The following is a 15,024-nucleotide window of genomic DNA, read 5'->3' as shown; positions in this document are numbered from 1 at the left end:
TATATGTTCAATACTTATTTTACCCAGTGTTAACCCCTTCAGGTCTTCAAAGACTTGTTCACTCTGTGTTCTAGGACCAGATAGGGAGGCAGCATTTACAGTAACTTAGATGCTTTGATTTAAATTCTAAAACGTCTGGCAGCCACTTCTAACCAAATGATTGATCTGAATGATCTGTTTCCCTGATCACTGATAAGTTATGAAAGTGTAAGACTAAAGACAGTCTGTGAGTCTTTCCACAGACAGGGACTTATTTAGGTATTTATCTGTTCTAAAATTTTACATTTTAATGTTTGCTTTTTTTCCATTGGAAAGCTTTAAAATGTATTGCATTTTTAGCTATTTTTAATGCATAATATAAAGGGTTTTGGTACTGAAAAGGTCAAAAGACTTCACCTTCATGAATTGACTTCTATTGCCTATGAAAACCTTGCCTGAATGCACAATGCATACATCACTACATTACTATGTGTATTTGCGATGTCAGCTTGCACTTGTACAAATCAGGTGATGCAGGGCTGTGGCAAACTTACTTGCTTTGTACTTAAATGAAAGGGCTTAGAAGTGAACATATCGTTCCTCAAACCACAACAAAGGTAAATGATGAAGTCACTAAACATGATACTGTTAAAGGTAATAGACATTAGCAATAGCAACCTGTTACCTGTTGGTAACAGTGTGTGCGAAGAAGTAATTACCAAAAATAAAACAATGATCTGTGAATTTGATTACATAAGAACTATGTTGCGACAGATGCAAGGTTAATCCAGACCTCGTTTTAAAGGAGGATTCAAATAGATTTTGTTTCCATCTGTTAATGTCATGATTTGGCCTGTTTCCTCCTCCTTAATTGCTATTTCTCTCACCTGTTGTTTTCCCTCCCTGCCTCAATTATCATTTATTCATCTCACCTGTTTCCTTTCGTTTATATTCAGTTCAGCCTGAGCATTCTGTGCCAGATCATTATTTGTTTTCTGTCAGTCTGTCTGTTCAGTTTTGTTCCTTGGTTCGTGTCCTGGATCCTAACAGCCAGTGGAAAGAGGGTTTTAGTGTTTGTCTCGTCTCCTGATTGTCCACTGTTCCTCCCCCGCTGAGTCCTCTGGGTTTTTGGCTCTATATATGGGGAGGTTCCGTTTTTATCCAGTAAGCCTGGCTCCAGGGAAGAGACCAGTTTAAAGTCATGCTTCAAGCTCTGGGTCTACGTCCTGTCTCGGCTACCCTCTTCCACCGAGCCTGCTCAGCTGCACCTGATCCTGTCTGCTCCTGTGCGTGACCACCTGGTCATGCTTCTGGTCCCAGTCAGACTCTGAACCCTCCTGGGAGCCTGTGGATGCCTGGAAGTCTGGATCCTGCCACCTGTTTCTGTTCCTGCCTGATCTGGATCCTGCCTGTTCTGTCTGTTCCTGTCTGATCTGACCAGGATCGGTTTCCAGCATGACCTCTGGGAATGCAGCACTTGGGGACATTCCTGGTCTGGACTGTTAAACCAGGTAAGTGACCAACTCAGATAATCTTCTGTCAGATGATCGTGGTCACTTACCTGTGTTTCTCCCACTACAGAGTGTCTGAGATTGGGCGGTGTCCCGCCCCCCCACCTGCAGTGTCTGCGAGCCACAGCTCCACTTTAGTTTTGTTTATTTAATAAACGTTTTGAACTTTCCTACTGACTGTATCTCCTTGAATACTGGGTCCATCTGTCCTCGGTTCATGACAGTTAAACAGAGTATTTAAGCTGCATATTGCAGAATTTTTTGTTAGAATGTATCCCATTCATTATTTTGCTGTAACCCTGATAATTCTTCTTGTGAAACAAACAAAAAATCCATTGACTGCCATAAGTTGTCAGAAACACAAGAGGCATTCTATCATTTTTGTTTATCAAGTTTTTCCTGAACCTTCAGTGTGTTGATAGGTTAGACTTGCACCTGTAAGACCAGAATACTTCATTTGTGGTCATCACTTTATTTAACATTGTCTTACAGATGATTTGCATTGTGCCATTTAAATGGCTGGGTCCTCCAAACTTAAACAATGAGCAACATTCCCGCCCAGTAATATAAAGATAAACAGCTTTTCAGCTGGGACTCCTTTATGTCATAAATCCGGTAAAATGATCCCAAGATCTGCAAACTAAGTAGCAAAAAACAGGCATATAGAATTTAAACACTAAAAACAGGGGCTGCATCATTGCACAGTTTATAGTACTGTGCCTTGCAGCAAGAAGGTTTTGGGTACAATTCCGGGCTTGGGAGTTTGCAGGTTCTCCACGTGGATTCTCTCTGGGTACTGCGGCTTCCTCCCCTACTCAAAAATACGAAGTGATTCAGTGTCTCTAAATTGTCCTTAGGTGTGAGTGTGTGTTAGTGTGTGTGCATGGTTGTATGTCTCTGTGTCTCAGTGTTGCTCCGCGACAAAGTGGCGACCTGTCCAGGGAGTAACAGGCCTCTCACCCATAGACTGCTGGAGATACCGACCCCGTCGCGACCCAGACGGAACACACGGGACAGGATGGATGGATGGATGGATGGATGGATGGATGGATGGATGGATGGATGGATGGATGGATGGATGGATGGATGGATGGATGGATGGATGGATGGATGGATGGATGGATGGATGGATTGACGAAAACACTTTCAACATGTAATTTATGTCATTTTTGTAGTAAAATAAATTGTATGATGCATGAAAAAAGCTTCTAAGAATAAAGTAAAAAAAATTAAATTTCCTCAGGTTGGATCTGAAAAGTTTTGTTTATTCTGCTTTAAACAGGACAATAACAAGTAAGCAATAAATGAGAAGTTGGGCTTTCCAGTATCAATTTTTTTTTTATGGCAGAGAGTAGATTTTTAATGGTTTTTGAGCAAATTATATATTTTCTAATAGTCAAAATAACTAAACTTCTCTCAATCATAATTTGAAATGTTTCCGCATTTAAATTGACGTTAATGGCAAATTTAAAGAATAAACTTCTTGATTAAACACTCTTCTCTACCCTCTTTTAAACTTAAATATATTAAACCAAAAATATGATTGATAATATATTATAGTGGTGGTAGTGATCAGTAACATCACTACAATTACAGTTTTCTTTACTTTTGAACTATGCTGTTATTACAAAAACATAGATCCAAGCGTTTAAGACTCCTTACAGCTTTTTTTTTCTGCAAAAACTCTTCTAAACTTTATCCATCATTTAATGAGCTAAAATAAAAAGCTTATGAAGTTTTCTATCTCCGATAAGAAACTTTTCTTACTTGGCAAGTAAAACAGAGCAGTAAACACCCCAAAGACCAGTGGGCTATGAAAAATCAAATCCTATTCTAAGGTTCTTTAAATCCCAAAAAGTTAGAGCTAAAGGGGGATGGTTTATGAGTGGAATTCCATCTCCATCTGTTTATCTTGATCCATGTTCTCCATCTGTTTTTTAGCACAGCGTGGATGAACAGCCCAGTAGCAGAGAGCCAAATATTCCATCACATTCCACATCCAAATCTTCAGGTGCACTTCTCTGACCCCAGTGGTTATGAAGTTGATTATTCCTGCATTAGTCAGCATGTGATAACACACTGCCATAGTGTGAGTAACTGCCATAGAGGTAGGCCTTGGGAAGGCTTCTCTTATCTTTTAATAATAGATAAGTTGCGTAGTGCAAGATCCTCTAATTATGTCTCAACCAAAGAGGCAAGTACGTAACATGTGTACAGTGTTAAGGTGATACAAGTCAGGGCTCATTTCAAGTCGTTTGCACTCCATGACTCACCATCATGAACACCGGATCAAGTCAAGTGTGTTCATTCGCACACATGCAGATTTTCAGTAGAGATCTCTCTGCTTGTGTTTTCTTCTGAGATGTCATTATACGATAAAGAGGAAGCCATCAGGAAACCGCTTAAGCACAACTTCCTGTCTGTTGCTATGGTGACTACCTCGTTTTTTTGCAGTTGCAAAAGGGGTAGTAAGAGCCACAGTTTTACTTGGGTAAATTTCTTACAGACGTTCTGAGTGGGAGGCAGAAATAAAGAGGCAGGTGTATTTTGGTCCCATCGGCACACCGGTGGGCTGATTCCTGTCTGGACACTCCTCTCAAAACACAATCACTCTCAGCGTGTCCTTTAACCCTGAACATCTGACAGCTATTAAAATGTGAATGTTGGGTTACATGTCACTTTGTGAATGGCTTGAATCACAGCTAACAGGTCTTCAGCACAGCTGTTAGCCATTCAGACAAAGTACAAAGATAAACACAAATCTAGAAGTGGTGGGACACTTCCTGATTTGACAATTGCTCATTTGACGACTCTACGCTGGCGGACATGACTCTGTAGCAGCTAAAAACAGCCGCCTTGTTGTTCAATGCTGAATAGTCTATGTGGTTTACTCTTGTTTTAGCTCTATAATATGCTCATATGTGTGTTTATATCATTTAGATAAGGATGACAGCTTAAAACAAAACCTCTTTCATGAGAGTGATTTGGCCTTAAAATTTATGACTTTATGGAAGCTGTAAACCTTGCTTTACCGAGGGGGATCACAACCTTTATATAATGCTACTTTGCCCCATAGAAAACAGTTTATATTAAAAACACAAAGAAATCATGTGGAATAAAAGGTAATTCTGAATTAGACCTAAAAAATTTATATTTTCTACATTAATTTCTACATTTTTAGCTCCGAAAAAAGGTTTAAAGACGACATGAAATTGCCATCCAGCTGTTATTGTGTAACTTTTGAAAAGAATGCTATACTTTATTTTTAGACATAGAAATGAAACAAATACATATAATCTGTTAATAAGCTGCTGAGCTGCAATTGCTGTTGTTTATTGTTTTGATTCTGCCTTCAGTGAAGAGACACGTGGGAAGCACCATGGCGCTCTACAATACTGACAGGAACTACATTCCACCAAAGGTGTGCACACAAAAAGGGGTTAAGCCGCTCCCCTTTCAATTCACTGCATCACAGGATTATTGGTAAATTCTTTCAGAGTTTTGTTTCACTTGTCAGAACAAGCAGAGGCACGACGTCAGCATTACAGTGAAGAAAGGTCAGACACATGCATTCAGAGAGAGTGTCAACGTTTCTGTGAGCAAGAGCGGGACAGAAATACAGGTTTTGTAGATTTGAATTTTAAAGGAAAACAATAGATAGGGCAGTCAGAGAGAGAGAGGGAGAGGGAGAGAGAGAGACTGAGGGGTGTGTCATTGCAATTTAGTTCCTTAAGGAAGTAAAACGCAACATTATCTTAAGACAGGGTGGTGAGCACTGACTAAAGCGCTGCAGGAGGGCTGTTTTTATGGCTTTTGCTACTTTTCTCGGTGGAGATGAAGGTATCCTGTTAAATTAACCTGCCTGTGCTGTCAAAGTGATACACAGGGCAGAGGGAGAGAGAGACATCTGACATATATAAGGAGGGAGGGAGACTCAGCAGACACTCAGGTAAGAGATTTCTGCAGTTCATTTTCTGGTTTAAAAAAAAAGCTTAGGAAGCAAGATGTGGGTTTTTTCCCTTTACTTTTATTACCTTTTAAATCAGACTAGACCAAATGTGTTATTACCAGCAATCGGAGAAGACAGTCTGAGGGAAGAGATGACTGGAAACTAAGTGACTTCTCTCCACTTCCCCATCTTGAGCACAAGTTGAGAGATCTGTTCGTTCACAGTCATGCTGCAACAAGTTACCCTGACAGGCACACATGTGAAGTTCCCTCTTTCTGTTTGCACAGGCTGAGAGTAAAATCTTAAGGTAGTGGACTTTAGGATCATAAGTAAAGAACTTCGATTTACTGAAGGTTAACAGATATTACTAAAAACATTGAAAGCTTTTATTGTCAAAATGTTGAGCTGAGGCAAGGGACAAATACTCTGCTAACTGCTCTGTTTCGCTTCCCTTTCAGAGCAGATGTGTGGAAGGCTGAAACTGACTGCTCTGAAAGTTGTGCAATTTTGAAAAAGATATTGCAATATGCACACTTGAAAGATTTCAAAACCCTTTCGTCTGCTACCCTCAGAAAAAGCAGACAATTAGTGAAAATCTTTACATTACATATGCAAATAAAACTAGAGTATTTTGAATTTCTTTAAAAATGATGTAGGTGCTACAACAGAAGATGATGTTACATAGCTCAGCTTTCACTAAACCTTGCTGAGTATGAACAAAATATTCCCATCCTCATTCCTATTATTTCATCTTCCCTGCTCAAACACAAGCAAACATTTCCTTGTCTACCAAGTCCCCATTCTGGTACGGTGAAAGTTACTTTCAAAAAAGGCCCGCTTGTTTTTAATCTGATTGAACGGCTTGATCTCTGTGTCTTTTCCTGGAACACTTGAACGGTTCGATATGATCGACCGCTGAGAGCTGCTAACAGTCACACACTTTGCAAGCTCACAAGCTGCATTCTTTTTCACCTACACCTGGGCCTTGTAATGAAACATGCAGATGATTTCCAATTCAAACTTAAGACATTTTGCTTTCTAAGAACAGAGTCAGGCTAAATCAAATATGCATATTCGTCTAAGTCTACTGAAAGTATATATTAATTTATACTAATAAATATATATAAATATATATATATTAGCTTTTTTATGCACAAACAGTTACAAGCAACCCCCCTGAAAGAAAGAAAATCTTAGAATGAACCGTCTGATGTATGCAGGTTCCTACATGCATCCAAACACTGTAGCTGAATGCTGAAGACATTTGAGGAATGCTAAGTATTTACCTTTCCTGCCTGCCTAGATGGGCCCACTGTTCACATCTACTCCTTTGACTGTCTATAAGGCCAGGCTGCAGATATTCCCCACTGCCCATCTACAATAACTCTGAAATACATCAAGACCTTATATGTGTGTGATTGTTCCACCTCTACTCTTTTTGTTTCCCCTACAGCTTTGTACAAACACTCTCACCCCAATCCCAACAGACATTGGGAAGGGAAACAAACACTTGAACATGTAATGCACTCACTCCCTTGTGGATGCAAACAAACAGACTGATAAATGCTCAAAGGTCCCCCTCTATCCAATTGCACCAACAAACTGCTGCTCAGCAATGTCCAATAGAGAAGGGTGTATTTTTTCCCCCTGCACTGCTCTCCTGTAAGATATACATTTGTTAATGCTCTTTGAACCATCTCAACCCCTCCAGATGGAGTGTCTTTAAAAAAAAAAAAGTTAAGATGCCTAAAAAGCTATTAGCATCCAATAGTGGAAGTTTCACTATTTGGGAAACTGGCTGATGACAGCACACTTTGCACGTCTTTCAAATCCCTGCAGTCTTTTCAGCAAATAAATGAGATTGAAGCACAGATCTTAAATAGCTATCACAGTGCCCTGCTTCCATTATCACTGTTCAGGGAAATTAATATAATGAATGTTTTTTAATTCTCCACAGGCATCCCAAGGCATTTGAAATGGAGCTAGTGTCAGCAATGTTACACTTGCTCGAAATGAATGATCGTGAATGATTATTAGATCTAAATTACAAATGTTCCAGCGGTAACGATGGGAAGAGTAACTATGGGCACAGTGTTATCATTTAAACAGACCTTTAATGTAACTGGACTGTTTTAATTCGCTGTTGACCTTTCATGATTATAGCTGGACAACGTCAGCTTTTACAAAACACACAAAGAGGGAAAGTAGAAATGCATTAAAGCAGCCATCAGGAAGCCATTTAGCTCACAGGTTAAGGGTAACAGGCTGTTACTAATGCACAGGATGTTACAATAACAGGGTAGCTGATGTCTTTGTCAAAGGCAGGCCCAACCACAGTACTGAAGGCATCAGGTTGGTAACAATCTTTCTGTTCCTCCCTGCAATGCTGTACCTGCACGCATGGACCTGTCGGAGCTATGCAGCTTTCAAGCCACAGATAAATACTTGCCCACACAGGCAAGAGGTTGGATTTGGAGGAGAAACATGCATTTAAAGATGTTATGAGACTAGCTTCTGAATGGGGGACTTATTTGCTTTGGGAACTTTAACAGGTTTCAAAATGAAACACAATGACAGGAAAAGAGAGAAGACATGCATGTACTGTATGCATGCTTGTTAAAGATAGCGGTTAAAGATATTGGTTCTGTCTTAAACACAAATGATTATGCTGAAGTAGAAACGTAGCGTTTCGACTTGAAGATAAATTCGATGTTTACAACTAATGCACAAGTTCTCTGCAAAGAAAAACTAATTTAAACTATGTAATGGTTTTTTAACTTTGTGGATACAACATTTTTTTCTTCCAGCTCTGTATTCTATAAAAATGCCAGATAAATATAACATTGTTTTCTTTAATAGGTACTCAAAATAGACTTCTTACTGCAGTGTTTTGAATGATGCTGTTATTAAAGAGATAATTTCAGCTATAGCTGGTGTGGGGGAAAAAAATAAAAGTGATCTTGCAGTTCTATTATAATGCTTTGTGTACGCACTGATAAGCTCTTTAGGGGGATCTCCATGAGGGATGCAAGGAGAACTTCAAATCTCTGTGGAAAACTAAAAGACTGCTAAGTCTCAAGATGGTATCCTTCCCTTTCGACATCATGAATTCTGCATCTTTTAGAAAAAAAACTTATCAGCTTCCATAACATAAAGGCAAACCTTTTAAATGGTCCTATACTGTACTTGTGTTGCATAATACCCAAAATTGTTTCAGTTTTACTAAAAAAAGTACCTCAAAACAGAAGTACTAAAATGTCTCTCAAGTGTAATTCCATTTTTAGCTGAGTGAAACCTATTATTCAACTTAAAATTATCTTTTTGTATTCATTGAAAGTGTGTTGAGATTATATCTTGATCACTACTATTATATCAACAACAAAATAAGTAGCATAGAACATAGAAATTCTGGTGTTTACAGTAGCAAGAAGATTATAGAAAAAATGTTCACACAAATGTGGACCTTAGAAAAGTGTACAAGAATAACATACTAGTGAAGAGTTAAAAGATAAACAATAAAATACTATACTGTAAAGTGTTTTAACAAATTAAAACTGTGTACCTGGAGAATACAATACCCAATATAACCAATAGCGAACCAATAAGTCTTCTTGTAAGACGTAGAGAAATGTGATAAATTTTTGAAGCAGCAAATAATGGCATAGCTAAACTAATACAAAGAGAGTCTAGAGAAGTCTCCTTTTACTAAAATCAAGAAACTGATTTTAGTTTTAATCCCCTTAATTTCTGAAAAAAACATTTAAAGCATTCGATCATTCAGCTGAAATGTTCTCAAATGAGGAGAAAATGATTTTATTAAGCCTACAGAAACATATGAAGATTGTCTCCGAAGTAAAACTGCTTCTCGTTTTCTCTGATAATTCAGGCAACCATGGAGTCGTTCAGCTCCAAGGATATGGCCATGAAGGCACAGAAGAAGATCCTCAGCAGCATGGCCAACAAAAGCACTGTCCAAAGATTTATAGATGACACCACTAGTGAAATATTGGATGAACTGTACCGGGTATCCAAGGAGTACACAGGAAATAAATCAGCAGCTCAAAAGGTCATCAAAAACCTGATCAAGATCGCTGTGAAGATCGGTGTGCTGTATAGGAACAACTGTTTCAGCGAGGATGAACTGAAACTTGCCCAGGAATTTAAGAGAAAGCTCCACACTGGAGCCATGACGGCCATCAGCTTCTATGAGGTAAATTCTGTCATACTAACCACCTAATATGCACCATATTTGTGTTGTTTAGAAATATAGCTCATATAACATGAATTTCTTGTTCCCAACGTATTACAAAAGAGGTTTTATGTATAGCCTATATTTCAGATTTGTTGGTTTGTAAAAAAAATGTTCCTTTTTTGTTTTAGTCGAGACTTGTGTAACATTTGTTATCTTGATGTAAGTCTTACCACACAAATGGGGGAAAACATGCAAAATCAGCATAAAGAATAGGCCCAGGCAAATCAGCAGCACATATTAGGGATTCGTTAGATTGATGTCAAGATAACCGGTATTGGCATCAGCTTTAAAAAACCTGTATTGGTTTTGTATTCTAGAAAGGCAAGGCAAATTTATTTATAGAGCACAATTCAATAGATGGACAATTCAAAGTGCTTTACATGAATTAGATAGTAAAATGTAAAACATAAATAAAAGCAGAATAAATGCAAATAAAGATAAAAAATAACATTAGTTAAACAAATAAAACTATTGGGCCACTTGGTAAGAATGGCAAATATCCAAAAGAGCTCTGAAAATTTTTTTAAAAAACACTTGTTTTGGAATGACATGAATAGTAAAGTTCAGTGAAACAGATCCAGCGTCCACAAAATTGAAGAGATCCAGTGCATACTTCTCATTGTTATATTAAGATTGAAGTATCATCAAAAAGGCTCTAAACTACTGAATACAAAAACTATTCTAATGACTTCAAACAGGTCAACGAGTCTGAGAAAACTAATTGTAGTTACGGTCGATGCATGTAAAATCACAAGAGCAGAAGATTGTGTTTTCTATTGTAATTTTCTTTATTTTCCTCAATTTCTAATTTTACTTTATAATATTAAGGGAGCTTGAGTCCAATAATTTACTTACAATAATCTTTTGTTGCATTTTGTACTGCTGCTTTAAAATATCTACATGCCCCTTTTAAAATGTCCGGCTCTGGGATGTGTACATAAACCTAAAACCACAATGAATAATTTCAGCTCATTTTCTAATTATATTGTGACAAACAAAGAGTACAATTCAGTTAAAAAACATTTGTGTCCTTAAACTAGTGCGTTTGTTCTATTTCTGTGCTCAGTTTTGCTTTGTACGCACCTGACTTTAATTACAGTGAGTCTGGTTGACCTCAAATTAAGTTCAGCCGTTACTGTAGGATTTCCTGAAATTTGCTGATATGTATCAGGTACCCTAAGCCATAATCTACAGAATTACTAAAAGAATCAGAAAACTCTCATGCTGTATAGGTATGAGTCAGTTGCTAAGCACTAATAAAGTTAATATTAGATCAGTGAAGACAGTCCTCGATATCTGGGGAAAAATGGCACAAAAGTGAAATTACAGTTTCCCCAAAATTGATTAAAACAGATTGGACAAAATGAAAACTGATCAAGGAAAGAGGTCAAAAGCAGCACTGCATTGATGTCTTTTAAACTCCAGTTTAGTTTAAACATCTGTTAGGAGTAGAGTTGTTATACAGAGGCATTTATTATACAACAAACTCTCCAGACCAGAGTTAACCAAACTGCGGTAGAACGGGTCTTGCTTTAATAAAACACATCTTGACATATGGGACGTCACTAATAGATGGTAGGCTTGACATTGGAACAAAACTTAACTCCACCAAACTTCAACATACACAGGTGGTAGTACGATACTCTTTGGTTAACTCTGAGGTTTGCTGATAACACCACTGTCATCGATTGGTGGATCAGATGTTCTAAAGGTAATGTCAGACCCACCTGGAGCTTAATATGCTTAGACTGTGGTGATGAAGGTGGATGTCTGATGAACATTCAACTTTCTGCTTCTCCTTGTAATCCTTTATAATACTTTGCTGGTAGTATCTGTCAGAGAGTCCCAGGGCAGCTGTGGCTACAATCTAACTTGCCACCATCTGTGTGTAAATAGGTGAATGACTGAACGCAGTGTAAAGCGCTTCTGAAACCTCTGAATTGAAAAGGTGCTGTATAAGTACAGGCCATTTATAATTTCTCAGGACTTGAGTTGGTCCCACAAAGACTCCACTCAGAAAAACGTCCAGCAAAGACTTTGTTTCCTGCACTTACTGAAGAAGTCTAACCTTCCACATGAGCTGCTGATCATCTGCAATTCTTCAAGTTATCCAATGTTCTTGTTTGGCCCATTTAGAACAGTACAGGTTTAGACTACAGTGAACTGTTAGGTAATCAGGAAGGATCATTGGGGGCGACCATCCCGCTCCAGAACTTATACAGGTCTTGAAAAGGAGAAAGGCAGCAGTTGTGGGGACAGCTAAGATACTGCGAAAAACCCTTAAGCTCCCAGGCCTCTGGTAGAGGACTTAAATTGGAGACAAAGAAGCCACTCACCCACCTCCATGAGAGGTGGTTAAGAGAGCAGTTAAATATATACCCAGTAGTCTAGTTGTTAAAAAAAAAAAAAAAAAGGAGGGGGGGGGGGATTTTTTTGGCATACATAGCCTAATTAATATAGTCTATTAACCTAAAGCAATATGCATGGTATGATTGTTAAATGTCAGGTACACCAGTCTCTGAGCTTGAGCAAGGCACCTTGCAGTAGAACTGCAGTCAGTCCCTGACTGGCATGGCTATCACTGCCCCTACATAGTTAGGGACTAATGCAGAGGACAAATTTCCAACTGGGATCAGCTTCATAGTCATGGTAGGCCACTTCTTTTATATTATTTATTTTGCTCAGGCTACTCATAGAACCGCAGCCCACCAAATGTTGAATGGGCAATATTATTGCCATTGCTAATATATAGTAGAAATTTTACACATTCAGTAATAAACTGTCACAGGCGATGGTCATTTAAGAAGGGGGATGATTTTTAAGATTTTTTTAAGAAGGGGGGATGCCATCCCCCCTCAACCCAAGTACTGTATATACCTTATGTATTTATATAGCAAGTTATTTTTTCCGCAATATGAAACTTATGATGCATATGCTCAACTGGATACTCCCACCCCTTGCGGAAAACAAGAGCTCAGAGCTTGAGCTTTTTTTAGTTATATTGTTGTCACTTTTGGGGGATTTAGTTCAAACCTGTATGGTGTTAACAAGTGATACGTTTACATTCAGCTAATATAGTTAACATGATTCAGATCACCTAGTTTAGCAAACTCACAGATTTTTACCATGATTAACAGTAACGAGGACAGTGGCAACAGCTTGTTACCACTGTCCTCCTTAATATTTAACAGGTGCATTTAAAAAAAAAAAAAATTGTTCATTAGCTGATACCTGATACCATCCTTCACTATACCTAAAGGTATAGTGAAGGATGTTCTTTTTCCGGATGGATCATCAAAATAAGAGCAGAAACTCTCCTGGTATGGACCAGTTGTTGGTCCCAATAAGTGCCCAAAATGTAGCATATTTTTTTTTACATTGTCCCCACATGGTAATAAAAACATGGCCACACGTGTCTGTGTCCATGACTTTTTACACTTGTGCATGAGCTGGAGAGAATACAGTGTTTTGTGAAATTATTTACAACTCTACATATATTTGAATGAACATTTTTGATACAACAATTTTCTTGAATGTGACACAATTTGTAAAGGATCCTTACAGATAACAGGGTGTTTATGGCAGTTTTATTGTTAAATATATGATCTAGTCTGTAATTTGTGTTTCTCATGGTGGTTTTGGAAATTTTTTTCTTAAAGGTGAACAACAAAGTTTGACATCTTCAAATAAGGATTACACATCACAGGAAATATTGAATTTTAATTTGTTAAAAGCTGATAAAAGGCACTTTGATATTACTATAACATTTTTTAACTGCAATAGTATTATAAGCATAATAATCATTTTATTAACAGTAAAAACATATTTTATTTGTAATATGTCGGTGACCCTTCTCAAAATCTGACTTTTTGCCTTCAAATGTTAATTGTGATAAATGTAATTTCCTTATTTAGCCTTAAATGCTGTCTAACTTGTAAATTTAATTAAAAAACAAAAAATTTGTCTAATTAATACTATCACAGGATAACAGTCACATGTAAGCAGTTTTGCAGCTGATGTCTTGTCTTTGATGGAATTAGTCTTTTTAACACAAATTATTTCTGTTTCTGGGAAAAAAATGTATATATTAACTAGATATACATTTTTATAAGAAATATTAGAGTTTTGAAATTATCCAACCAGTTTGGGATAATAAAGATATAGAAAATCTGTGGGGTCATTAGAACAAGGGAAACGAAAAAGTCTTGATAGACTTTCAGAAATTCTCTTAGGTAAATAAAGTATTACATTAAGGACGTAAACCCACTTTGAGGTAGACCACTGTGTAATATTGTCGTTTTTCTCTTTCTAGATGACTTGTTAATCTTTTTTGTTGAACTGTATAGGGTAGATATCACAATATATTATCTGAAAAGCAGTGTGAACATGACGTGTGGCCTCTTTGCTGGTATCTCAAAAACCTTCCAATTAAAACTTGTCTTACAAAGTTCAAACTAAACTTTAACTGTTAGGCAAGACTGTAAGTGTACAAGCTTAACTTCTCTAACATTGTATCTTTTGACAGGTTGACTTTACCTTTGATAAGACGGTGATGTCGGACAACTTGACAGAGTGCCGGGATCTTCTGCTGAAGCTGGTCAACACCCACCTCACCCCTAAATCTCACGACCGCATCAGCCACGTCTTCAACCATTACGCCGACCCTCAGCTCCTGACCAAACTGTACGACCCAAGCGGACCCTTCAGATCCAACCTCACTAAAATCTGTAAAGGACTCAACAAACTGGTAGAGGATGGGACGATATGATGTAGGAACTCAACTGCAACACACAGTGGGAGATAAACAGGAAAACACTCTCAAGACTCTGAACTGTTGGACGAAATTTGTATTATTGCAGAGGAAAGGCAAGTTGAGACACCTGATCTGAAAATAAATCTGGTTCTCCTCAGCTTTCAGAGAACATATTTGATGAGGACAAAGATTAAAGCAATTATATCTCAATTTTCTAATGTACAGATGGGACACATCCTGTGTAAGTAAAGTCTATAAAACACAAAGTTGAACTTCTACAGATGTAAAACGTATCAAAGGTCCAAAAAGCTGTTCTCTGTTTTATATTTGAGACTGTGTTTCTTCTTTTTTTACTGAGACCAAATGATGCTGTGTAGATTTTGTACAATGAAGCAGCAGCTGTAACGTTTTAACGAGGACACAAAAATGCCATTGTACTACAACACCGCCATCTAGTGGTTAACATGTGGTCCTACAGAGGTGGTGTACTGTTTACTGAAATATGGAGATTTCAATACAAGTGATAATAAAAATTAAAAAAAATAACCACATAACTACATGAACAGTTATTCTCAGTACC

The 15,024-nt window shown here is 37.7% G+C and overlaps 1 protein-coding gene across 1 annotated transcript; it reads left to right on the top strand.

The window, feature by feature from the left end:
* The first annotated feature begins 5,053 nt into the window (after positions 1–5,053).
* On the top strand, positions 5,054–14,998 carry tnfaip8l2b (tumor necrosis factor, alpha-induced protein 8-like 2b). Its single transcript, XM_038282459.1, has 3 exons — positions 5,054–5,439; positions 9,326–9,649; positions 14,217–14,998. The coding sequence occupies exons 2-3, from the start codon at positions 9,332–9,334 to the stop codon at positions 14,457–14,459; spliced, it is 561 nt and encodes a 186-aa protein (XP_038138387.1). The 5' UTR covers positions 5,054–5,439; positions 9,326–9,331; the 3' UTR covers positions 14,460–14,998.
* Positions 14,999–15,024: the final 26 nt, after the last annotated feature.

Source organism: Cyprinodon tularosa, unplaced genomic scaffold (genome assembly GCF_016077235.1).
Source record: "Cyprinodon tularosa strain WSP-4 unplaced genomic scaffold, ASM1607723v1 ctg183, whole genome shotgun sequence".
NCBI classification, from domain to species: domain Eukaryota; kingdom Metazoa; phylum Chordata; class Actinopteri; order Cyprinodontiformes; family Cyprinodontidae; genus Cyprinodon; species Cyprinodon tularosa.
The sequence above is the reverse complement of the archived record's forward strand: the minus strand, read 5'-3'. Positions and strand labels throughout refer to the sequence as shown.

Coding starts and splice junctions, on each gene's coding strand:
- tnfaip8l2b (XM_038282459.1), top strand. CDS start 9,332: ATGGAGTCGTTCAGCTCCAAGGATATGGCCATGAAGGCACAGAAGAAG. Junction 9,650..14,216: donor CGGCCATCAGCTTCTATGAG/GTAAATTCTGTC, acceptor ATCTTTTGACAG/GTTGACTTTACCTTTGATAA.